This window comes from Poromitra crassiceps (genome assembly GCF_964638095.1).
Source record: "Poromitra crassiceps genome assembly, chromosome: 8".
NCBI classification, from domain to species: domain Eukaryota; kingdom Metazoa; phylum Chordata; class Actinopteri; order Beryciformes; family Melamphaidae; genus Poromitra; species Poromitra crassiceps.
In genome coordinates, this window is record NC_139629.1 from 769,740 (window position 1) to 796,417 (window position 26,678).

At 44.0% G+C, this 26,678-nt stretch overlaps 1 protein-coding gene across 1 annotated transcript in view; it reads left to right on the forward strand.

The window, feature by feature from the left end:
* LOC310781481 (neuroligin-4, X-linked-like) overlaps window positions 1-26,018 on the forward strand; it is a gene marked incomplete at its 3' end in the record, with an annotated part of 37,571 nt that extends 11,553 nt beyond the window's left edge. The window contains exons 4-8 of the mRNA XM_083642121.1: window positions 1,311-1,761; window positions 3,608-3,821; window positions 8,548-8,672; window positions 18,330-18,939; window positions 25,611-26,018. Coding sequence (XP_083498247.1) covers window positions 1,311-1,761; window positions 3,608-3,821; window positions 8,548-8,672; window positions 18,330-18,939; window positions 25,611-26,018 — 1,808 coding nt within the window. The remainder of the gene's footprint in view (window positions 1-1,310; window positions 1,762-3,607; window positions 3,822-8,547; window positions 8,673-18,329; window positions 18,940-25,610) is intronic.
* Window positions 26,019-26,678: the final 660 nt, after the last annotated feature.

The window sequence follows — 26,678 nt, forward strand, 5'->3', positions numbered from 1 at the left end:
CTAAACAAAACAAGGCTGCGTTGCGTGCGTGTCGCAGCGTGTGATGTCATCGCGCATGGAATCGATAGTGGAATTGTTAAGGATTTTGGCTAACGATTCCAAGGAATTGATCCACTGGGACCCGGTTCTCAACAAGAACCGGTTCTCGATTCCCATCCCTACCCACAAACCCACAAAGATATCAGTTTGCAGTATTATATGTGTTTGTCAGCATGTACAAAACTCAATCATCACAGAACTGATTCTGAACAGATCATATTGACATAGGCAGAATTAACAAGCGAGCAGTCCCTACCACAAAGTAAAGAAGAGATCAATGCAACCTAGCTATCGCGGTGATGTCCATGGTCTCCTCCGCGCATGGCTTCAATAAATGCAGTCCATGCCATAATATTTTGTACTTTAGCACCATGCATACGGGCCACCGACATTGTTTACACCTGGTATTTAAATGCGTTCTCGTTATCCTCAATGAGATCAGATCTCATATAGCTGTCAGGTGAAAGAGAAGAGAAGAAGTGTAACTCTGTCACAATGGATATGCTAAGATGAGGAGATGTGTTCAATGTTGCCCCCAAGCAGACCTGATAAATAAATACCCTCTGATTAAATGTTATCTGTTAAAATGTTAAATAAACCTTAATAAGTACATTTGTTGGTAGGAGAAAAAAATCACTTTGGGCACAGAGGTCTGCTGCTTATTCTTTGTTATTTATTTTTGAACCATCGATGATGGCGGAAGTAGCGAGTGAGTGAACCGTCTTGGTTTCTCCCTATCTCTGTACGTTCATCTGGAGTAAGTAAGTGAGTAAGTAAGTACCGTAAGTAAGTAAGTAACTAAGTAAGTAAGTAAGTAAGTACATTTTATTTATACAGCACTTTTCACAGACAAAAGTCACAAAGTGCTTTACATGTGCATAGATAGACATTAAAAATATATTAAAAAAGCACATTGCGAGCACATTGTCTGGGTTGACACCTACCTAAGATCTGAACACAGTGCGAGCCAGACTGCCTCCGGATGTGGTCAGGCAGATCTGACCACATTCTCATCACGACGCGTGCACCTTGCATTAACATGCGTGTTTCCTCATGCGGATACAGATCACATTTTAATGCCAGGTGTAAATGGGGTCAGATAGACAGGTAGGGGTGTAAGTGGGTATGTCACGTAGGTAGGTCAGTGCTAAAACAGCTAGGGCATTTAGGTTAATGGGACTTTTGAAGTCTCCAGTGATGAAGCTTTAATTTCCTGGCCATGTATATACAGTATATATCTTTATTCATGTGCGTGTTCACATGTGCCTCAGACCTGTTCCACCGGGCCATCATCCAGAGTGGCAGCGCTTTAGCCAGTTGGGCCGTCAACTACCAGCCCAGCAAGTACGCCCGGCAGCTGGGCGAGAGGGTGGGCTGCGGCATCGACGACAGCACCCAGCTGGTGGCCTGCCTGCAGGGGCGGAGCTACCGCGAGCTGGTGGAGCAAACGGTCACGCCGGCCAAGTACCACACGGCCTTCGCCCCGGTCATCGACGGTGATGTGATCCCGGACGACCCGCAGATCCTGATGGAGCAGGGCGAGTTTCTCAACTACGACGTGATGCTGGGGGTGAATCAGGGCGAGGGCGTGAAGTTCGTGGAAGGCATCGTGGATTCCGAGGACGGGGTGACGGCCGAGGACTTTGACTTTGCCGTGTCGGACTTTGTGGATAGTTTGTACGGATACCCGGAAGGCCGAGACACACTGCGAGAGAGTATACGGTAAGTGTGTCTGTGTGTGTGTATTAAACCTGCAGTAAGCGATATCAGACCTCATACCAATCTTGAAACTAATGTGCGCTATGTGGAGATTTCATTGAGACATAATGTTATAAACCAATATCCAGCAGCATATCCATACAGTCCATACAATCCATACAGTCCATACAGTACTTTCCAGTTTCTTACTAGCTTGTCTCCTCCCTTGCTGTTTAAAAGAGGTGCTCTCCTCCCGGATTTTTTTTGTAATGGCGGAATTGATGAAGCCAGTGAGTAAACTTGTGAAACTAGTGAACTTGCTACCTACTGTTCACTTGTTTTGTCATTGTGGGACATGTGACCTTCAAACATATAACCTTCAGACATGTAACCTTCAGACATGTAACCTTCAGACATGTAACCTTCAGACATGTAACCTTCAAACATGTAACCTTCAGACATGTGGGGCCCTATCTTCCCACTGGCCTTAGGCGCTAAACTGGCGTTAAACGCAAAAAAACGTGCTTTGCGCCTGACTCGGGAAGATAGCATCATGTTTTTAGGCCCCGAAATGCGCTTTACGCCGAAGAGGCGTGGCGCAGTGCCAGAATAGGCCAGAATGGGCGTTTCGGCCTTAAATACCGACCTAACGCTATCTTCCCCCCTGGCGTTAATTTAGCGCTTAGCGCTTTTCAAAACCAGGCCTTATTCAGTGCGCGGGATATTACTGTGCGTAATTACGCGCAGCTCTCCTCTGCCATCTCACTCTCTCTCCCCCTCTCTCTCTCACTCCCTCTCTCTCGCGCGTCAAACAGGCACAATGACCGATGAAAAAAAAGTTGTTATACCGTAGTTTTGAGCCCCTGTCATTCAGAGGCTGTTGCATCATCCTACCTGTGCAGTGGGGGAGAATAAAAGGTAGCAAAAGAAAATGATATCATTCTGCCCAAACTTTCACCAATCTAATCTCATCATGACATCCAGGGATAGGCTATATTTTTCTAGCCGATGCGTTTAGAACATTCTTTTCACTTTGATCTTGCTATAGTGTAGCGTATTTACATGCTTGCTGTATTTAAACTGCAGTGAGATTGGTTTGAGAAGCATAATAATATGGAATAATATATATGGAGACAGACGGGGATGAAAGAGGGAGGGGGGGGAGCTCAGAGTGCTTTGGTCGGGCTTTTCTGACTGTATTGGATCGCTCCGTGGAATGGAACATGAAAGGGAAGCTTGTGATTTGTTTACTGCACTTCTCCAATGAGCAGATTGTGCATAATTTTACGCTTAAAAGGCGTGGTTATAATGCTTAAGGCCACCTGTAGTGAGTGTCACCACTCGATATTTTGGTGTCAGCGCCGCCGACACCAAAATATCGAGTGGGCCGGTCCCAGCCCATTAATCTGCGCTGCGCCGGGCGCTGGGCGCAGCCTATACGCCGATGCAACGATAGAGACCGTAACCTTCAGACATGTAACCTTCAGATGTAACCTTCAGACATGTGACCTTCAGACATGTGACCTTCAGACATGTGACCTTCAGACATGTGACCTTCAGACTGGTAATCAGAGACACTCCTCCGTAGGTACGGTGCATTTATGCACAGTGCTTTGCAATGTATGTCCTTGGTAGGCCTCCATAGTGCAGTGGCTGCAAAGCTTTCTTTACAAATGTGTTGTGGGTTCTGTCACCCTCTAGTGCTCAGGAGATTTTGTTTATTGCAGCTTATGTAGTCACACACAAGCGTTCGACTTTGAGGTTGTTACACACTTGCAATATAATGTTTCTGCATAATTGCATTGGTGGATTGCGATATGATTGGATGATTGGCCGACTCAGTAACTAATTTTTAACTTATTCACTAAAGGTTCATGTACACGGACTGGGCCGACCGCGACAACGCAGAAACTCGCCGGAAGACTCTGGTAGCGCTGTTCACTGACCACCAGTGGGTGGCACCAGCGGTCGCCACAGCTGACCTCCACGCCCAGTATGGATCGCCCACCTACTTCTACTCCTTCTACCACCACTGCCAGAGTGATGCTACGCCCCCCTGGGCTGACTCCGCCCATGGTGACGAGGTGAGATGATGCCACACTATTGTGTCACTATAGATAGCTAGATAGATAGATAGATAGATAGATAGATAGATAGATAGATAGATAGATAGATAGATAGATAGATACTGTAGATCAGGCCTATCCAATTGGTGGCCCAGCAAGCATGGCCATAGACAGCTATGAGATCACGTGGTCTGGACCTGGGTCATTACTGGACCTGGGTAATTACTGGACCTGGGTAATTATGGCGCAGTGCAGTCCATGTTTGATGGGATCTCGCAAGCTCAGTTTGTAAACTACAGCTTCTGGTATCATCGGAAACTAGACATCCAGACAAATACGTAGGTACCAATGTTATGTTGTGCTAGCTGGGAAGCAGGCGTAAAACATACCTCCAAAGTCGGAGATGTTTTTGACAAAGGTAACGTTTTTGACAAAGGTACACGTGTGTGTGTGTGTGTGTGTTTGTGTGTGTGTGTGTGTGTGTGTGTGTAGGTGTGTGTGTGTGTGTGTGTGTGTGTGTGTGTGTGTGTGTGTGTGTGTGTGTGTGTGTGTGTGTGTGTGTGTGTGTGTAGGTGTGTGTGTGTGTGTGTGTGTGTGTGTGTTGTCTCACATAAGGATCTTATGTGGGATGAGCAGCAGCTGATTATGTAGTTGATTGTCCTGCCAATGTCAAAGTGAATCTTGACTATGTTTAGAGTTGAGTTGTTTGGGGGGATTGAATGATTGAACTCTGTTTGTTTGTTTGGTTTATTTCGGATCAAGAATAAATAAAAGCATTAAAAATTTACATTAATACAGTAGTAAAAGAAAGTACACAATATGTAATTCGAAGAGTAAAATGATCCAAGGATAGCCCAGTAAAGCAGCTTAAAGTTACAAACTAGAAGCCTGCTTATTTCCACTGGGGTCCTTCAAATATCAAAACCTTAGTATTACACAATTGTACTTTATAAAAGAAAAACAGAAAAAAGAACTGTCTATTGATGACATAAAATATATGATATATACAAATGAAATCTCAGCGAAGGTGTTGCAATTACTCTCCAGTCAACATTTCATTTTTCAGATGAGTCTTGAGAGCACGTTTAAAGACATTCACAGTGTTTATGCCTTGCAGCACTGAAGCAGGTCAATTATTCCAAAGGTTGATCGCAGTGTTATGAAATGACGTTTGGGTTTGGCTCCCTGCAATATGTTTCTGAATTGAATATTGGGCAGATCTGGTATTATAGGAATTAATTTCACTTGTTCTTACAACACCCCCCTTGAGATTAACAGGGCTAAGGCCGTTTAAAATGCGATATCTGTAACACAATTTAAGTTGCTTCACCCTTAAGTCAATCGGTAACCAACCAAGTTTATTAAACTCGGTAGCGCCAATATGAAACCTATTGTGAAGATTAAGCACACATCTTATGGTTTTGTTCTGTGCAGTTTGGAGTTTCTGTTTGAGATTTGCCTTTAGGCCAGGGTACCATGATACACTGCAACCTGTTCTGAACCATAGTCATAATGGCATAAGATTAGACTGGAGGCAAGTCATTTCAGAGAACTAGCATTAAGAATCTTCTTGTTCCTGTATAAAAATGTCACTCTAGAGTTAACTCTACCAATAACAGATTTGCCTGTATTTTCAAAGCTGAGGGTACTGTCAAGTTCAAGTCCCAAATAACTGACAGATGTTTTGTTGATTATTACTTGGTTATTGCACATAACTGTGTCATATCTGGATGCAGCCGGAGTTTGTGCTTTGAGCCAAAGAGGATAGCATTTTTCAGCAATAAGGAATAGAGCTGCAACGATTAATCGATTAGTCGATCAACAGAAAATGAATCTACTTTGATAATTGATTAATCGTTTTGAGTACAATTTTAAGAGAAAAGGTCTAAATTCTCTGATTCCAGCTTCTTAAATGTGAATATTTTCTGGTTTCTTTACTCCTGTATGACAGTAAACTGATATTATCTTTGAGTTGTGGACAAAACAAGACATTTGAAGGGGCGTCATCTTGGACTTTGGGAAACACTGACCGTCATTTGCTACCATTTTCTGACATTTTATAGACCAAACAACTAATCGATTAATCGAGAAAATAATCGACAGATTAATCGATTATGAAAATAATAGTTAGTTGCAGCCCTAATAAGGAACAAACAAAGACATATTGGCAATTTTACACTTGATTCATTGAAGACAGTCAGGAGCCTCAGTAGCGGGTGGAAGAACCATACGCAGACACACCAGCCTGGCACCTCCTCCTCATGCTGCTCACCAGCCTGGCACCTCCTCCTCATGCTGCTCACCAGCCTGCTCACATTGATGGAGTAAGAGCTTCTGGTGGGGGCAGTATGGGGCGGCATCTTCATCACTGGCAAAACAAGAGTGGCTGTACATGCTAATGACCAACACAACCATGTTGGATGACCTGTGATCCTGGTTGAGGAATGGAATGCCATCCATCCCACAGCAATGGCTGGTGACACTGACCAGCATGAGATGCCAGGCTGTTGTGTCTGTGTGTATGGTTCTTCCATCCACTACTGAGGCTCCTGTGTTCATTGAATAGTGTGTCAAATTCCCAAAATGTCTTGTTTGTTCCTTGTTACTGATAGAGAGTTCATAGGATAATGTCCGTGGGATAATGTCCATGGAATTTGATAGCTAGATAGATAGATAGTAGGGGTGGGGGAAAAAATCCATACACCATAGTATCGCGATATTTTCGATATATATATATATATATATATTATAGATGGGATCGTTAACGCCATTAACGGCTGCGTTAACGCGAGACTCTTAACGCGCGATAAAAAAAAATTCGCCGTTAATCTATTCTCAAAGTTGTCTGGTAGCAGGGTCCACTTATATTGAGCAGGCCATGATGATTATCACTTTAGAATGGAACAGGTATTATGTAAGCGCGGACATTTATGTCTGCCGCTCTCATGAGGTGGTTTTTCAGACGTGTCGATATAGCAGTTTATCGCAAAAGTGTAATGGAAACAGATTTTCCGCATTTGCACGTCATGTGACCCGTCTTCTCCTTTGGAAAAGCACACACCGGTGCGGTGCTCCTGACTGAAGTCACTTCAGTATTCAGTATTCAGTGAAGTGAATACAGTGACTGTGAGTAATACATTACACACGTTTCAGGTGCAATGTTATAATAGCCTACACAACATTCTGAAATGTCTAAATCGGACCAGTTGTATAGGCTACCTTTTTTCCTCTGTCTGTCGCGCTCGCATTCACCGCAGCCAGCAACATTTTGAGACTCATTTTCTTTTGAATTGATAATCAGGCTCGTTTATATGCGTTGTAACTTCATGTTGTGATTTGCATTGACCATTGGTTAGATTTGAGCATGCAGGGGACGGGATATGGGCAGATCCCCGTGCGTAATCACTGTGGCAGCTGCTGGTAATGGGGAATTGCGTTCAGGTGTGCGCGCATCAGACCAAACTCAACTTCAATGGAAACGCCTACAAGTCGCAATTGTACATTGTCGAAGTTGTAGAAATATCGCAATTATTTTGCGAAAAACTGTAATGGAAACACAGCTACTGACAGTTTAATGCCAGTTTAATATTATTGATCCCAGAAATGTGGGTTGTTGTTCTTATACCCTCTGGTGTTCATTCCATGTAGTTCAGGATAGAACTTTGTCCAGATGAAGACAAACCATGTGTGTAACCTGCTGGTTTCTTACCTTTAAATGCCTACTGGCTATTCAAGTTGTTCACAAGGACTTCTAGTCATTATTTATGTTGCACACACATATTTTGAATGGCTTCGACAGACTTCAAATTACCCATTTTAATCTAGATTAATCTAGATTAATGACCAGGATTAATCTAGATTAATCTAGATTAAAAAAATTAATCTATTCCCATCTCTAATATATATATATATATTTTTTTTGCAGGCCATGCCATGCCAGGCCACCGGGCATCTGCCCGAAGTGCCTGATGTTGCAGTCCGCGCCTGCAGTGGCGTATTGAGTCCAGAGAAGCTTAATAATGTAGCCTAGATTTTGGGCAAAAACAAAACAAAACAAAAAAACACTGCATGTTTTACTTCCGGTGAGGTCAAGGAAAAGGTAGGAAAATTAGACAATATATCGAAATATCGGCGATATCGCAATATCGCAATACTATCGTATCGTGACTCAAGTATCGTTTTAGTATCGTATCGTGGGCATCTGGTGATTCCCACCCCTAATAAATAGATAGATAGATAAATGGTAATACTGTAGCAGACACCACCAGTTCGTATATTATTCCCACTGTAATTTTGCTGACAGAGGGGAGGGGATGAAATGTTGTCATGCAAGACAGAATGAGTGGTCGGGGTAATGAACTCTGCCCAGGGTGATAAGGTGCAGCGCTATGTCAGATCAGGGGCAAAACACCTTGATGAATAATGTCTGAGAGATTTCAGAAATATTCATACTATTAATCAGGAGCGCTTGGTTTAGTTTACCTTGCAAGTACTGCTTCAATTTAATCAGTTCCAAGTGCTTACTAAGTCAAATCAAGCAATCCGCATGAAACGCTTATAGACTTCAGCATGTAAACGCTGTGTTAACCTGCTTTTCTTTTGCTTTTCTTTGTGTGTACACTTGTGTGCACTGGGTTGCCTGTGTGTGTGTGTGTGTGTGTGTGTGTGTGTGTGTTGTGTGTGTGTGTGTGTGTGTGTGTGTGTGTGTGTGTGTGTGTGTGTGTGTGTGTGTGTGTGTGTGTAGGTGCCCTATGTGTTTGGTGTACCCATGGTGGGACCCACAGATCTGTTCAACTGTAACTTCTCTAAGAACGATGTGATGCTGAGCGCAGTCGTCATGACTTACTGGACCAACTTTGCCAAGACTGGGTAAGAAGCTATTCAACTCGAATGGCTGTGAGACATTTATTTGGATAGGAAGTAGCCATTGAAAGAATGTATTAAATTTGATCTATTTATTATTTTTTCTTTTTACAAGAGAGCTACTCAATATGAAAATGCATCTAAATTAGTAGAAAATAAGATATGTATGGCACAGGCAAGAAAGCAATATAAAACAAAGCACAGCTTTAAGACGATTCAGATTAATCTTCATTTTACGCTTCTTTGACAGATCTAATTTCTGCTATTAAGTTCTAATCCCCACCCACATGTAGAAAATGTCTATGACAATGTGTGCAAGCAGGGCATTTAATCACATTCTTTTAATATATATCTTTTATTTTTTTCAGAACCTGGAAAACAAAAACAGGCTCAGACAAAATCATTCATTCATTCATTCATTCATTCATTGAAGTGCTTACAGTATGTGCTTGTAAGAGATGTGCGTGGGATCCCACGCGAGAGGTCCATGAAAAGTCAGCTGGGCGAGTTACTTTTAACCTCATCTGTAGGCTAGAAACGGGTCCCAGATAGTTGAGATAAATGTTGAGTAAAAAGTGTAATTGTCTGCTGGTGCTGCAGCAATTAATGCATATAAAAAAAAGTCCTTATGGATCCACACAAAAACGTAGTAAAAAAAGAGACAATGTCCACTGATAAGACACCATCAAAGACATGTATGTTAGGGTTAATACTCCTGTCAGTGCCCCTGACCAAGGTACTGGCAAAAGAACTGGAGTTGGTCCCCGGGCGCTGCACAGTGGCTGCCCACTGCTCCTAGTTCTAGGAAGGTTCCTAGTAGAGGATGGGTCAAATGCAGAGGATGAATTTCCCCAAGGGGATAAATAAAGGATAACTTAACTTAACTTAACTTAACTTAACTTAACTTAACTTAACTTAACCTCTTATCTCTTCTACTCTGACATGAGATACAAGATCAAAGTGATAAGACACCTCTTATCTATTCTGCTCTGACATGAGATACAAGATCAAAGTGATTGTTGAGGATGGAACTTTTTCTGCGGTGCTTCAAGTGAGTAATTAGTAGTAATGACTCCAATACAGGCTCACTCCACTGAGACCTGTTTAGATTTACACAGACATCTGCAGTCTAGACCCTGGTCTAAATCACCAAAGAGCCGCTATCTCCCAACAGTGCTCTCACCACATAGTTTGAATATTCAAGAAGTATTTTGAATGCAAGGACCAATCCAAAACCCACAGTCCTCATTATGATTAGCACTACCACCAGTGTTCAGTCCTCATTATCATTAGCACTTCCACCAGTGTTCAGTCCTCATTATCATTAGCACTTCCACCAGTGTTCAGTCCTCATTATCATTAGCACTACCACCAGTGTTGGACCACCCACAGTCCTCATTATCATTAGCACTCCCACCAATGTTCCATCTTCATTATCATTAGCACTTCCACCAGTGTTCAGTCCTCATTATCATTAGCACTACCACCAGTGGTGGACCACCCACAGTCCTCATTATCATTACCACTACCACCAATGTTCAGTCTTCATTATCATTAGCACTCCCACCAGTGTTCAGTCTTCATTATCATTACCACTGCCACCAATGTTCAGTCTTCATTATCATTAGCACTACCACCAGTGTTCAGTCTTCACTATCATTAGCACTCCCACCAGTGTTCAGTCTTCATTATCATTAGCACTCCCACCAGTGTTCAGTCTTCATTATCATTAGCACTACCACCAGTGTTCAGTCCTCATTATCATTAGCACTACCACCAGTGTTGGACCACCCACAGTCCTCATTATCATTACCACTACCACCAATGTTCAGTCTTCATTATCATTACCACTACCACCAGTGTCCAGTCTTCATTATCATTACCACTACCACCAATCAGTCTTCATTATCATTAGCACTACCACCAGTGTTCAGTCTTCACTATCATTAGCACTCCCACCAGTGTTCAGTCTTCATTATCATTAGCACTCCCACCAGTGTTCAGTCTTCATTATCATTACCACTACCACCAGTGTTCAGTCTTCACTATCATTAGCACTCCCACCAGTGTTCAGTCTTCATTATCATTAGCACTCCCACCAGTGTTCAGTCTTCATTATCATTACCACTACCACCAGTGTTCAGTCAACATTATCATTAGCACTACCACCAGTGTTGGACCACCCACAGTCCTCATTATCATTAGCACTACCACCAGTGTTGGACCAGTGTTGCAGAACAAAATCACCCAAACGTTCAGTGTGTGTTTTAATTGTCAATGCACCTGTTTCACATCCCACCTCAAGCATCCATTTTGTGTTGAAAATGCAGGAAGTAACATGATATAAACACTAAAGCCCATGCCCTGACATCAATTGTATATACAGACAGCATTAGATTTTCCCATGTATTATAACAGTAAAATATGGGCGGAAAAGCACGATATATTGGTGTGCATACTTTCATTTTCATGCATCTAGATATCTGCATTTGTGGAGTAACACTGTAGCATGAAACAATGCTTTTTGATTACAGGTAACAGTGGAATTAATTCCTTCATTTGAGATGTAATCCTTCATAACATCTGAACTATAATGTGGTAGAAACATGGGGGTTGGATCATTGCTTCTTAAATAAAATCATTAATATCATGACCTCCACCAACGCCAGAGGTCAGAGGTCATGTTTTCACCTCTGTCTGTCCGTCTGTCCGTCCGTCCGTCCGTCATGAGAGACCATAGAACATTTCACTCGGACCAAAACAAACAAACAATCAAAATGATTAAAAACAACTTTTTTTGAAGTTTTGTTTTTAGGTTTTGACCAAGTAAAACTATTTTTATAAGCATTTTATTTCTACATTTCATATTTCTACATTTCCAAGGGCGTAACCTTACAACCTTTCTGTTGTACCGTACAACAATAACCTCTGTAGGTGCATCCTAGTAGCTCACCTGGTAGCACGCATACCACGAAGGCTCAGCCCTTCGCGCGGCCGCCCTGGGTTTGAATCCAACCTGCGGTCCTTTGCCGCATGTCATCGCCTCTCTCTCTCCCCCACCTCTCCTGTCTGCCTACTGTCCTATATAAAAATAAATAAAGACAAAATGCCCAGAAAATAATCTTTAAAAAACAAAGTACTTTCAAATGTCAAACTCTCCTCCATTTCCCCTGTAATGAGGCTGTACCCCCGCTTCAGCTTTTAGCATCATCAGCCCACAAAGAGCAGAGATGGAGCATCTATGGCCGCCATTTTTAATGCACCTTTTAGTCTATTCAAAACCCCCTCCACTCTCCTGCACTAGATGCGTCTTAATAATAATAATAATAATGCATTTTATTTCAAAGCGCCTTTCAGGTCACTCAAGGACACTTTACAGGGTAAAATCAGAAGCAGAGCAACAGGCAAGCAAACAGTATAAAATATAAAAAGAGTGGAAGGGAAATAAAATAGAACAAAAATATAAAACTAAACAATAAACAGAGAAAACACCATGGACATTACAGGGAATAAGCTAATTTGAAGAGATGAGTTTTGAGGCTGGATTTGAACAGGGGGAGGGTGTCAATGTTGCGAATGTCAGGAGGGAGTGAGTTCCAGAGTTTGGGAGCAGAGCGGCTGAAAGCTCTGCTCCCCATGGTGGTGAGCCGGGCAGAAGGGACAGAGAGATGGATGGAGGAGGAGGATCTGAGGGAGCGGGTAGAGGTGGCAGTGTGGAGGAGGTCAGACAGATAAGGAGGGGCGAGGTTGTGGATGGCTTTGAATGTGTGCAGGAGGATTTTAAAGTCGATGCGGAATTTAACTGGGAGCCAATGAAGTTGCTGTAGGACAGGGGTAATGTGATGGAAGGAGGGGGTTTTGGAGATGATGCGGGCGGCTGAGTTCTGGACCAGTTGGAGCTTATGGAGGGATTTCTGAGGGAGACCAAAGAGGAGGGAGTTACAATAGTCAATGCGGGAAGTGACAAGGCTGTGCACAAGAATAGCGGTGGTGTGGGGGGTGAGGGAAGGGCGGAGGCGATTGATGTTGCGTAGGTGGAAATAAGCAGACCGGGTGATATTATTGATGTGAGATTTGAAGGAGAGTGAGCTATCGAGGATGACACCCAGACTCTTGACCTGAGGGGAGGGGGAAACTGAGGAACTGTCAATTGTGAGGGAAAAACTGTCAGCTTTGGAAAGTGTGGATTTGGTGCCGATTAAGAGGATTTCCGTTTTATCACTGTTTAATTTGAGGAAGTTTGAGGTGAACCAGGATTTTATTTCAGAGAGGCAATTGGTGAGGGAGGAGGGAGGGAGGGTGGAATTTGGTTTAGTGGAAAGGTAGAGCTGGGTGTCATCCGCGAAGCAGTGGAAAAGGATGTTAAATTTACGGAAGATGGAGCCAAGGGGGAGGAGGTAGGTGATGAAGAGAAAGGGCCCCAGGACAGAGCCCTGGGGCACACCAGAGGAGACGGGGGAAGGTTGGGATCTGAATGATTTGAGTTGGATGAACTGAGTGCGGCCTGAGAGATAGGAGTGAAACCAGTCAAGGGGAGTGCCAGTGATGCCGATGGAGGATAGTCTATTGAGGAGGATGGTGTGGGAAATTGTGTCGAAGGCCGCACTCAGGTCAAGGAGGATGAGGATGGAGAGTAAACCAGAATCAGCTGCAATGAGGAGGTCGTTAGTGATTTTTAGGAGGGCCGTTTCTGTGCTATGGCGGGGGCGGAAACCAGATTGAAATTCTTCATAGAGGCTATTGTGTGATAAGTGGGAGTGGAGTTGAGAGGCGACAATTTTTTCTAGGATTTTGGAGATGAAGGGTAGGTTGGAAATGGGGCGGAGGTTGTTGAAGTTGTTGGGATCAGAGCCGGGTTTTTTCAGGATTGGGGAGACAGCTGCAGTTTTGAAGAGTGGAGGAACAGACCCAGTGGTGAGTGAAGAGTGGATGATGGCAGTTATGAGAGGGAGTAGTGAGGAGAGGCAGGATATGACCAATGCTGTAGGGAGGGGATCTAGCTGGCATGTGGATGGCTTGGATTTATGGATGAGGTCATAGATTGCAGAGGGATCAGGAAGTTGGAAAGAGGAAAATGGCATGTGACTGTAGGGGAGAGGTTCAGAGGAGGGGGGTGAGGGAATAGGACTCAAATGCTGGTGGATTTTCTCGATTTTCTCATTGAAAAACAGAAGGAGGGAGTTACAGGTGTCCGTTGAGTAGAGGTGGGGGGGTAGGGAATCTGGGGGTTGGAGGATTCTGTTAAGGAGGGAAAAGAGTGTCTTGGAGTTGCCGTGGTTGGAAGAGATGAGACCAGAGTAGTAAGTGGATTTGGAATGTGCAATGGAGTCCTTATACTGTGAAATGTGAGTTTTGTACATGTCGTGGTGGATAGTGAGACCAGTCTTTTTATGGAGTCGCTCGAGTTGCCGACCTTTGGTTTTCATGGAGGTTTCATGGTCTTACAGAGCAAAGTGCTCAGAGTTTATTCTTCCTGCTCCTGTGCCGCAATCACAGACATGTCCCTCTTAGCCAGCAGTGGATGAAGTACCTCAAAGCCACAGAAAATGAATTTGGGCTATTCACCTTAATTATGTGGCCCCTCCCACTTGACCCAGTTGTGTTATGACTTCCTGTTCAAAACACCGTCTGTTTGGTATCTGGTATCTGCAGTGGAAGTAGTCCCTGGGAGATGTGGTTTGGTACATAGGGCATAGTGCTACTTGGTCTGAAAAGTTTGGGAACCCCTGGTTCCTGAAGATGTTTTATGACGACTGAGAAACTGGTGGTATTATAGACTACATGACTGAGGCCAACTGAACCCAGCAAACTTGCGTGAAAACAATGAGCTCTCGCGGCTACTAACCATACGGAAGCTATAGACCAGTGGTTCCCAACCTACGGTACGCGTTACCGGTACGGTACCGTAGGTACGCTAGAGAGAGAGAGAGACACACAAACTGTACAGTTGATATTTATTGTTTGTTTACAATAAATACTGTTATTTGGAATAAATTTGCCTCCTGCGTGAACTGTGCATAGCTGAATAGACTGTATTTTAACGTCGGTCATATGGTGGTACTTGGAGAGCCACCTACTTTCTCAGGTGGTACTTGGTGTAAAAAGGTTGGGAACCACTGCACGATTTTACTTTCAAAATAAAAACGCTAATTCATTACTGCATGACTCACTATGGGTTAAAATTAACTTAAGGCACAACATTATGTTTATTTAAAACAGGTTTCTCTGCAAATGTTTTCTTTATTTCCTCTTTGGTACTTGGGGTATTTCGGATCACACACAAAAAAACATGTTGCAATGGTACTTTTATTTTGAAAGTCATAATGGGAAGTTTCCGTTTTATTCTGACTGACTTGACAACTGTGAGAAAACAGCTTTAGTGTGTTGTGTTTGATGTTGTAACTGAGTCTTCCACTCGTCCCTGTATTATTCGCGTGTGTCTTGGTACTGTGTCAGAAATGTAGGCTATTGTATGAAGAATGACTCGCTATTTGACTGCTTTTGCCTCATTGCCTCATAGTTTTTCATTGGATTTTGACGGAATCTGCATGTGAGTTGTTGATGGTTGTTGATGAGTTTACACTATGCAACTGTGTCCAGAATCAGCTTGAAAATTCAAACATGTTTGATATAATCGTTGTGGTTCCTACTGGTGTCGGGAGGCAGTATACACTTGACGATTAGAAGCTGTACCCCAGTATGAACAGATTTTGCCCACTAGAGTAGGCCTAAACAAAGACAGACTGTGCCCAACTGGAAATCCTGTGTAAAATTGGGGGAAATATCGCATAGTGTAACCTCTCCTTAAAGAGATAGGCCATTTGCCATATTGCCTATATTAAAACTAGAATGTACATGGCTTTATTTTCAATGTGCGTGCAGTAGAAACTGTGGTAGAGCCCTCACTGCTAATAGCTTAGCGCTACAATGGCAGTCTATGGGATTTTGGCCTACTCCCGTTCAGTCGCCCAAAATGCACATTCCAACAGCGCTAAAAACGCTCAGATGTACGGTGTATGGCGTGACTCGTGTACTCACCACGTGATGAAATAATAATCCAAAGTTATGTTAAACGGTCATTTTCGTAGTAAGTCCACACACCGAGACCTAAACAAAGAGTAACCGAACTAACAGGAGTATAACCTAAGGTACTTCCTTGTTTGCCATGAGGCGTGCATGCGCTCTACTGATAACTGCACACCATGCTGTGATTTGGTATCAAATAATTGCATTTCTCTGCGATTGGGTGGTGAGCAATTCTGTTCTGCAAATTGCTCAGAAACCCCCTTATATAACTAGGAAAGCCATACATGATTATGCTAGAGGTCACAATAGCTCATTTTATACAGGGAGGTCAAGTAAAAAAAAAAAATCTCACTACAATGAAATGGCTACTATGGAGACATCATCACACATGAATATAATTGGGCTCCTTGAATCCACAAGAGTCTCAGTTTTAAGGTCCTTACACATCGGGGGCGTTTTTTTCGTGCGATTAATTCGCACGTCAATAATATTTTCCGAACCTATATCAGTAATGCAACCGTGCATACCAACAGCGAAGTTTCGCTTTGCATTATTGCTCAGAAATTCGCTTCCGACGTGTACACATCTGTTGCTGTGATTGACAGGTGGGTCAAAATTCACATCGCAATTTCGTGCTGTATATTCGCATTGCTCTTGGTGTGTAACAGCCATTACAGTCATACCCAATTTATGAAATTCCAAGACTGTTTAGGGACTCCAGTCCCTAAACTCCCAAAAACTGCATTTTCTTTATTTTTTATGTTTTTGTTTTGGCATGAGATTAGCATAAAGTGGGCCTGTCTGTAAAGGGGAGACTCGTGGGTACCAATAGAACCCATTCTTAGTCAGATATCTTGAGGTGAGACATGGGCCCCCTTTGAAAATGGCCGTGCCCGTTTTTCCCTCGCCAAAATTTTGCCAAAATGTGGAGCGTTATTTAGTCCCGTTACCGACAAAATAGCTGAACATGGTTGGCACATGTCCCCCTTCCTGTCTCTATGAACATTTCACCCTTGTACATTTAGGAAAAAAATGGCGGACGAAATCTCTTGGTGCATATGCCTAAACCCAGGGGTGAAAGTGGATTGAAATTCTTGCCGGTACTAGTACTCCAACCTTCATCGCGTCATTGTTCTCCTCCGCCCCAGCTTCATGTGTCCCTGAACACGCATATTTTTGACATCATGTAGTCTATAGCAAATTATTGATTTAATTATTTATTGTGCAAGTTAGTAGCCTACTTAATTAACCTGTATACAGTGTGGCACAATTCTGCTTGTGCTTTAAGTAAAACAGTTGTCTAATGGTAAAGTAAAGGCGAAAAATAATTATGCAAAGGACAAATAATATGAAAATGAATAAGCAAGAATATGAAAATGGATTAAAAAAGGCACATTTTAAATTGCATTTCGCAAATCAGCATTAATTCATCAGTCTTCCATTCGTCAATTTAATTAATTTAATTTAAATGGCTCATTTATAAGCATTTTTATTAATAAGTTTATGAATAGTTTTATCAAACAGCTAATTTAAAAGCATTTTTTTCTTCTAGAAGCTGTCTGGAAGGTGAATATGTAGCCTACAGTAACCTAAGTAAATTACTGAGAATTAGCCTACTGCTTGGATTTATAAAGCTTTTAATAATGCAGGGGACACAGAGGAAAAAAGCACAGTATTGTGCACAGAAGAAATCCATGCAGTCAGCAGAGAAATCCTTATCCAAAGCAAAAGATTCCCAGCAGGAATCAAAGAACAGACACCGAATTGGGCAGACAAGACAATCAAATGCCATCTTGAAAACATTCCTGGATGAACGATGAAGGACTTTTACGCATCGGAGGCGCCATGAAACCATGCGTAAAATAAATCTCTCTCTCTCTCTCTCTCTCTCTCTCTCTCTCTCTCTCTCTCTCTCTCGTCGGGTGGAGGCATGTAAAAGCAACTGCCAATTAACCAATAATTAAGCCGATGCGGCTTTGCGCAACGCTAAAATGTTGAAAACTGAAGTGTCAGTATCTCCATAATTACAAAGATCATGAACATTGCTGAAAACTAATAACCATTAAAACGACATATGAAAGGACTTACATGGTTTCATGAAGGCACACAAATTAAGGGTAAGTCCACTTTAGGCTTCTCGCACACTGCACAGTCAATTAACAACATGTGCTCCCTATGCGCTGCTGCATGCAATGTCCATGGATCTGACATCATGATGGGAACGGATAGGCTTCTGTAGAATTTAGAAGCAATTTATAAGAAATGTAACTGTTTATGTTGACATAACGTCAGCAGACGTGTTTCCTTTTTGGAAATGCGATCGTGACGGCTTCTGTTCTATGCGTTTTGATTGACAGGCAGCTGCTGTGTCACTCTGTCTCTCCCCTATAACGGTGCGGCATTCAGGCACGATTTTCTTTACCGGAGCACCAGACCGTTCAGGTCCACTTTCACCAGTGCCTAAACCGGAAGTGGGCATGACTATAAAATCCCTTATTGTTTAAAAATGAACAACTTGCTTCTGTTAAATCATAGGAAAAATCATAGGAAAACAGTTGACATAACCAATACCCTCTCTGTGAATGTGCACAAATCACTCAATGCTCTCTCTCTCTCTCTCTCTCTCTCTCTTTCCAGTGACCCAAATCAGCCGGTACCTCAAGACACCAAGTTCATCCACACAAAGCCCAACCGCTTTGAGGAAGTGGCCTGGTCCAAGTACACCCCTAAAGAGCAGCTGTACCTCCACATCGGTCTCAAGCCCCGGGTCAGGGACCACTACCGCGCCACCAAGATCTCCTTCTGGCTACAGCTGGTGCCCCACCTGCATCACGTCAACGAGCTCCTACAGTCTGTGTCCTCCTTCACGCATAGTCCCTCTCCGCAGGACGACACCCCTTATTCGTACACTAAGCGCCTATCCAAAGGGTGGCCTCCTAGTAGTACGCGTCACCCGGGGCAACAGGGAGGCACCCCGCAGCCCCCCGAGCCCGCACCCGGCCAGGACGGAGGGGAAAACGGGGTTCGCCCCCCTAACGAGGACTACTCCACCGAGCTGTCGGTGACAATCGCGGTGGGAGCGTCGCTGCTCTTCCTCAACATCCTGGCGTTTGCGGCTCTGCTCTACAAGAAAGACAAGAGGCGCCTCGAGCATCGCAGGCCACGCCCACTTCCTCCCCCGAGACGTGACATCACACCCGCCGCCGTCGCCGCCCACCTGCAAGGGGAAGGACTGCTGTCATTACAGGTGAGTGTGAATCATGAGCGAGGGAGTATCAGCATCAATACTTTACCATTAACATTACGCACTCGTTCATCTAGGCTTCCAACAAGCGTGATCGCCGTGAAGCATCAAATGAAATAGGCTGGCAGACTGTAGAGTGGAGTAAAGCTTACCTGATTAGCTCGATTAGCTTCGCTGACGCAGTTGCTTGTTTCTTTGTCAGCTCGCGCTCCTTGATTCACCAGCGCTCCGTCTCAGTGGACAATCTCCAGTTTAATTGACATAAAGGGTGCGGACATAACTCCAAAAGAAAAGACGGTTACAAACATAGAAAATGTGGTTGACTTGACTCGCTGTAGCACCCGGCAGTCGCCATCTTTACTTGGGGTAAGAGATCAAAGAGATTGAGCCCCAACTCGGATGTCGGGAAGCTTATCAAGGCTCCGACGTAAACATAAATGGCAGTTTAGAGTCCAGCGATTTATGGTCGTTGCGACCGACCATGATCACATTCCATCGTCGGTGATAACGACAAGTGTTTATACTTCCAGCGACGGGCGATATGCCATCGTTGCGATGAACGTTGCGACCATCGTCAAGACTTCATCTGGATTCAACTTTGACCCCATTGTTGGCTCTGTTGTCATGACAACCACCAAAAGTTTCTGAGGCTACTTAAACTTTCCTGAACGAGCTAGTTAGCTAGCTAGTTGAATTAAGAATGGAAGAAGATCACATATTTGTTGAAAACGTAATAAACACAATGGTGTTATGGTCGTTAGCCTTTGGGCTAACGACCGGGCAGATTATAAAGATGTGGTTAAAAAGACAAATGCCTGGAAAGCTACTGTATAGCAGACATTCTCAACACAGACGGTAAGTAACAGCTAACACATCGTTAGCATGGCTAATCATACAGCAGATAGACAGTTTTGTAATGTTGCAATCAAAACGGATAGACAGTTTTGTAATGTTGCAATCAAAACGGTAACGTGACTGACTTGACTGGCAGCTTCTCTGTCTGTCCAGCATTAATCCATGTGAAAATATCACAACACATCCAGCTCTGTGCCTCTGCGATGCATTTTCTTATCTCCTAGGTGTTTATACTTTTTTACGAGCGACAGCGTCCAAAATCAGCGTCGAGCGACACTGGAACGGACGTCACGTTCAGCGATGCCGTCGGGCTATGATAAATCACTGGACTCTAAACTGCCCTTGTCTAACGTAAGCTTCACCCACTTTTGGTAAATGGTAAATGGACTGTATTTATAGAGCGCATTTTATATACGGTAGTCTATCGACTATCCAAAGCGCCTCACATTCACCCATTCACACACAGACGACGTCTACAGCCATGCAAGACGCTAACTGCTCGTCGGGAGCAGTTAGCAGTTAGCACTTTTGACTGACAGCCATTAGAACCAATCCATGAGTGACAGAGTATGTGATTATTTTCCGATGTGTGTGTGTGTGTGTGTGTGTGTGTGTGTGTGTGTGTGTGTGGGGCGGGGGGGTACATTGAATTTCACCACAGGCAAAGCAGATGGAGTGTCTGCGTGTGTGCAGTGAGTGTCTGTGTGTGTGCAGCGAGCGTGAAGGTGTTCAAGCATATTAAGTCCTGGGTCACAAGCCACTGCAGTGACTGAATTTCAAGTTAAATGAGAAATAATAATACTTTTTGCTCAGATGAATTCCATCCTGTTAATTAAAGTCAATTAAAATGCTCGGATTATCGGCTCTTCAGTCCAAATGACTTGAAGCCAGATGATGTGGTGTGTGTGTGTGTGTGTGTGTGTGTGGGGGTGTGTGTGTGTGTGTGTGTGTGTGTGTGATTGTGTGTGTGTGTGTGTGTGTGTGGGTGTCTGCGTGACGTCCTTCCCTGACACTGAAGTGGTGAGAAGTAAAGCAGTCATGATCAACTCGTTATCAACAAGTGTTATTGGTGATGTGTGTGTGCGTGTGCGTGTGCGCGCGCGTGTGTGTGTGAGTATGTGTTTTCATTTGTATGTGTGTGAGTGTGCTATGGCATAGACTTACCCATTCCAGTGCGTGCGTGGTACCAAATTAGTTCTGGTGTGACAAGCTAAATTCAAGCATTTCTTGGCTCTCACGTAGGTTGTTGTTATGCATGGAGCTGCTGTTCATAATATCGACGAGTAAAAAGGCACCTTGAACACAGGCTGTTATAGCCTGGGTCATGTGACCGGCTGGTTCTTGAACACAGGCTGTTATAGCCTGGGTCATGTGACCGGCTGGTTCTTGAACACAGGCTGTTATAGCCTGGGTCATGTGACCGGCTGGTTCTTGAATACAGGCTGTTATAGCCTGGGTCATGTGACCAGCTGGTTCTTGAATACAGGCTGTTATAGCCGGGGTCATGTGACCAGCTGGTTCTTGAACACAGGCTGTTATAGCCTGGGTCATGTGACCGGCTGGTTCTTGAATACAGGCTGTTATAGCCGGGGTCATGTGACCAGCTGGTTCTTGAACACAGGCTGTTATAGCCTGGGTCATGTGACCAGCTGGTTCTTGAACACAGGCTGTTATAGCCTGGGTCATGTGACCGGCTGGTTCTTGAACACAGGCTGTTATAGCCTGGGTCATGTGACCGGCTGGTTCTTGAACACAGGCTGTTATAGCCTGGGTCATGTGACCAGCTGGTTCTTGAACAGAGGCTGTTATAGCCTGGGTCATGTGACCGGCTGGTTTACCAGGGTAAGGCTGTTACACACTGAGCATACCAGTGGCGGATGGTGAGCTTGGAAACAGGGGAGGTAGCTGGGTTTTTTTTTTCTCTTTTGCAGTTTGAAGACAGATTTAGAGGAATATCTCATTTTAAATTAGCATTAGGATTAGACTGTTGTGATGTCATTATTCAGTTTTAACCATCAATAATTGTTCCTTTTCTCATTATTTCATTTCTCAGAGTAAATACTGTATATTTATTTCAAGATTTTGGTCAATTATTTGTGCTGTTATGGTTATTATTAGCCTAGTTACTCACTTCTACACTAGCTTAGATTGTGTTACTTATGGATGGCATGGAATTATAGTGAAAATAGATTATCCCCCCTTTTTGCTGGGGACCCCGCTTTGAAAACCACTGGCTTTAGGCTACAACTGTTGCGAGAAGGTTTTAGGATTTATCTCTATGCATTAGGCTGTGATTACTATTTATATAAATCTATTTATTCACATAGATTCATGATATATTATGGTATACAGCCTACCTGTGACATCAATGTTTTGATTAATCTGTGCCAGTACCGACAATGTAGCCTATTACTGCATGACTGATCCTATGATGTCATTGTAATCACACTCAGGTGTGCTTTCACAAGACAGGTGTTGTCCATTCAATCAGCCCACCTGTCTTTATAATGGCTGTCTTGCACTGTGTTTGTATGAGACTTGACAAAGTCTAGGCCAAAACTGTTGTCAAATAGCGTTAAATTACACTTTATTGCATCTGGAACCAGAGTGTGCCTTCCCCTGTCTGCAACAACTTCTAGCATAGGCTACTTGTTTACATTCCAATTCATCAACTTTGGAGCGTTATTTACCCCCCCTTCCCGACATGCTAGGTTGACATGCTTCGTCCCAATCGATTCCTTATTTCTTCTACTTTCATATTGTATAAAGATTACCACTCACGCTTTAAAAACGAGCTCGCAGTCAGCGATGGATTCACGGGCCAAATTCAGTTTAGAAATGTGGGAATTTAAGGTTGCGGTAAATGACAGGAAAAATGACAGCATGAAACATAAATACGGAAAAAATAGTGCTGCTCAGTGAACCATTTCCACGCCGAATTTAATAGAAGGCCCGGATAACTTGAAATTAATTGACTTACTTGTATATCCATGCCGTCTGTAGTGTCACGGCATGCAGCCGAGACGTTGCAAATATCCCAGTTTTTTACGTTAAATATTCCAGTATCCCGCTGTACCGCGGCCCGCAACACGAAACTCGTTTTGGCTCGTAATCCAATGCAACGACTGTCTGGCTTGTGAACACTTACTGCTTGATAAAAAGTAAATCAAAATAAGGGGGAAATATAATATGCTGCTACTGTTGTCAGTGTGTAAATCATGCCTGTCAGGTCATGACAGCAAAGTGGATTTCACTTGCTATAGTGAACTTGATTCAGCGTTGAGAGACTCATTCATCAGTGGACGATACAATGTCAATCTTACAGTAGCAATCTATCCAATCAACAACCAATTAGGTTGAATAAATTAATTGTTTGGTATTGATTGGTGAGGGCGGGTTAAGCTCCAGCTAAATCTAATTGGTTGAAAAACACATCATTTCACTGGTCCTTGTCAAATGCATGTGTTTTCAACCAATAATATTTTGCATGAGATAAAATACCATGGGAATCAAACGCCCTAGGGGAGGATTTTTTTCTCCTCTACCCCCCGAGGGCATGACCAGGGCATGACAGACTGGCACAGACTCTGTCTGCATGCTGCTGCATCACTCCATACAGAGGTCACTGTTGTTGAAGCATTTTAAGAATAACATGATTTGTATTAAAGGGGCCATATTATGCATTTCTTAATTTTGTATCATATATATGTTGTTACAATCTTGGATGGTCATATTAAACATGGGCTAAGCTTCAAATAAATATGTGAAAGTGTTTTAATGTTACCCCCATGAACCCCCCCTCTCGCCCATGAACTCTCGTAGACGAGATGACATGGATTTATGCCGATTTTGTGCGAGAACCATAGTTCTAGTGACGTCAGTAGGACTTGTTACCATGGTGATGCCAACTTTGCCAAGCTTAGCCCGGGCCCGCGGCGCGAGCGCCCTGCCCCTCCCTTCCCTGTTCTGACATGCCAGTAGACTGCCGCATTTCAATCTAGTATTAAACATACTATTGGTTCATGTTGGAATAAAAACACTGCTTGTATCTACAAAATGAAAAAATAATTTTGAAAAAGACCGAAATAACAACTTAAATCGAGCTCTGTTTAGAGGGGGGAAATCAGCGTCAGGCTGCTTGGAGGAAAACGGCACACCAAAGAAATCGTCACTCCTCGACTTTGAGAGGCTGTGAGGAGTGAGGACGCTGTGTTTGCTCCAGCCAAACACAGTGTCCCCTCCGTCTCCCTCTCCCTCTCCCTCTCTCTCCCTCTCTCTCTCTCTATGCCTCTCTCCCTCTCTGCATGATTGTGGTTTGCAGTGGTTCTCAACGTGGGGTCCGGGTTCTGTCTGAGCAGAGGTTTGCGCAAACAAACTTTCACCCCGCTGCCCGCCTTGAGTATTTCGGAGGGTGGGGGTTCTTAAAGGGACAGGACCTAAAAACAGAGCGTTTCATACAGAGGCTGAACTGAAGGGGGCAGTGAGAGCCAGTACAAGATAAACTGAGTTTTTTAAACTATGAATGATGCAATAAGTTACTCTACTGGAGGCCAACAATAAAATAATAATACATTATATTAGCAAAATATGGGCCCTTTAAGAAAAAACACATTTGATTGATATTTTATTTAAAAAAAATATATATAAAATCCCCCATCTCTTCTAGAAAATAGAGGAGGACCACCCTCCCTTGCCTCACTGGAAAAAAAACCCTCTGGAGCATACACAATGCTCGTTAAAAGAGTCATTATGTATGAATGCATGAATGAATTTGATTGTGGTTTTTTGAAGTGGCGCAGCAGCTTTTATAAGTGACATGTGTGTCCGTTCAGAGCACGTGTGTCCGCTCGGAGCACGGGATGTCGGTTTGAGCCGAGATTTCTGTAGCCTGTAGCCTAAGCCCCTCCTCCGGCTCCACGCATCATTGGCATGGCAAAAACACAACAAACAAACAAACAACAAAAAAGGCGAATTTGTTTTTGTTTTTGGTTAAATGTTCTGGTCTGGTGGTATGGTTCTGAATATAATTGAGCTGAATCGTTTGGTTTGACCAAGTCAAACTACAAGGATTTTAAGAAACAGGGAAAAGAATGGAGAATTAATTTGCTCATGGACAATCTCACAATGGTGAGACATTGGCACACTATGGAGAGAGCAGCAGCTCAAACACGCACGCACATGCACGTGCGCGCGCACACACACGTGCACGCACGCACACGGACACGCACACACCCACACACACGCACGCACGCACGCACGCATGCACGCACACACACACACACACACACACACACACACACACACACACCTGAAATAAAATCAGTCTCATTGCTTAGCCTCAACAGACAGCACCTAGTGTACTAGATTAGTACTACATAGATTTTTTGATTTCTGAGAATATTCACATCGTACACTATCCCAATGTTTTATGTGCATTGATAGATTTGTTTTTGTATTTGAGGAAACCTATGGAGATGGTGTCATTTTGTACCAAAAACCACAATAAAAAGAGTTAGAACAAGACTAGGTCGAACCTAGTATGCTGAGGATGTGTGATAACACGAAGGACGGAGATGTACTTGCTTTATATGCGTTCGCATGCCTATCCTGCATCCGTTTGGAGCGTCTCTCGTGCATGGCCTATCAAAGTTCAGCCCAATCTGACCTGACGTGGGTGTGAGCTGGTTTCCAGAACTTTCCAGGACTTACCTAACCTAATTTTTCATCTCCTCTCTTTATCTCTCCATCATCCTTTCATCCATCCATCCATCCATCCATCCATTCATCCACCAATCCATCCGCCCTTCCGACCGTTCAAGGTCAAGCAGCTGGAGTGTGATGGAGCCTCAGCGGACGAGAGGAACAACACTCATCACCATCACACTCTGGACACGCTGGACGCGCTGGACGGCCTGGACACCCAGGACATCTACAGCACGCTGGACACCGTGCGCCTCACCTGCCCGCCCGACTACACCCTCACCCTGCGCCGCTCGCCCGACGACGTGCCCCTCATGACCTCCCTGACCCCAGGATCACTACCCGTCACCCCGGGGTCGCACCCCGTCACCCCCGCCACGCCCATGACCCCCATGACGCCCGGATCGGTGGTGGGGATGAGGCTGGGCCACCCGCACCAGGGATACACGCACCACAGCCCATATAGTAACACACACCTGCCGCACACACACATCGCCGCGCACACACACTCCACTACGCGTGTATAACCGCAGCAAGATACTCACACATGCAGAGACACGGTCGCAACACACAAGCTCATACGAAACACACATGCGCGCACACACACGCACACGCACACACACACACACACACACACACACACACACACACACACACACACACACACAACAAAAGACTTAAATACCTCTACTAATTAACCCTGCAGGATTGTTACAGATGGACAGACAGAAGGACATGATCAGTAACAGGATGGAAAGACGGACAGCTGTGTTGTTGCATGTTGGGGAACTGAAACGGAGAGGATCCTGGGAGGTGTAGTTTTATGCATCGGTCCCGCTCGCCAGTTGGAACAAGGCACGCCGATGTAGCCGTCGAAGGTATCGTAACGTGCTCTGGAATTTAAATCTTTCTGCTTTTTCTACGTCTTGATGGGGAGGACTGGTGTGGGAAAAGAAAAGGGTCCGTTATGGGTCAGTTCACATCTCTTACCTGGACTGCAGAGTAAAGCGCGAGCCGGGACTGAGCGGAGCAGACGCACCACACACAGACTGCTGATGTCAACTTGAACAACCTGTGAAATGTGAATGTAGCATTTTTTCCATTCAAAGATCAAAGGCCCGATCTTCCAAGGATCAAACTAAGCTGAGGAGAAAAGAGAGCGATGGATCCAAAAACACAGTGGGGGA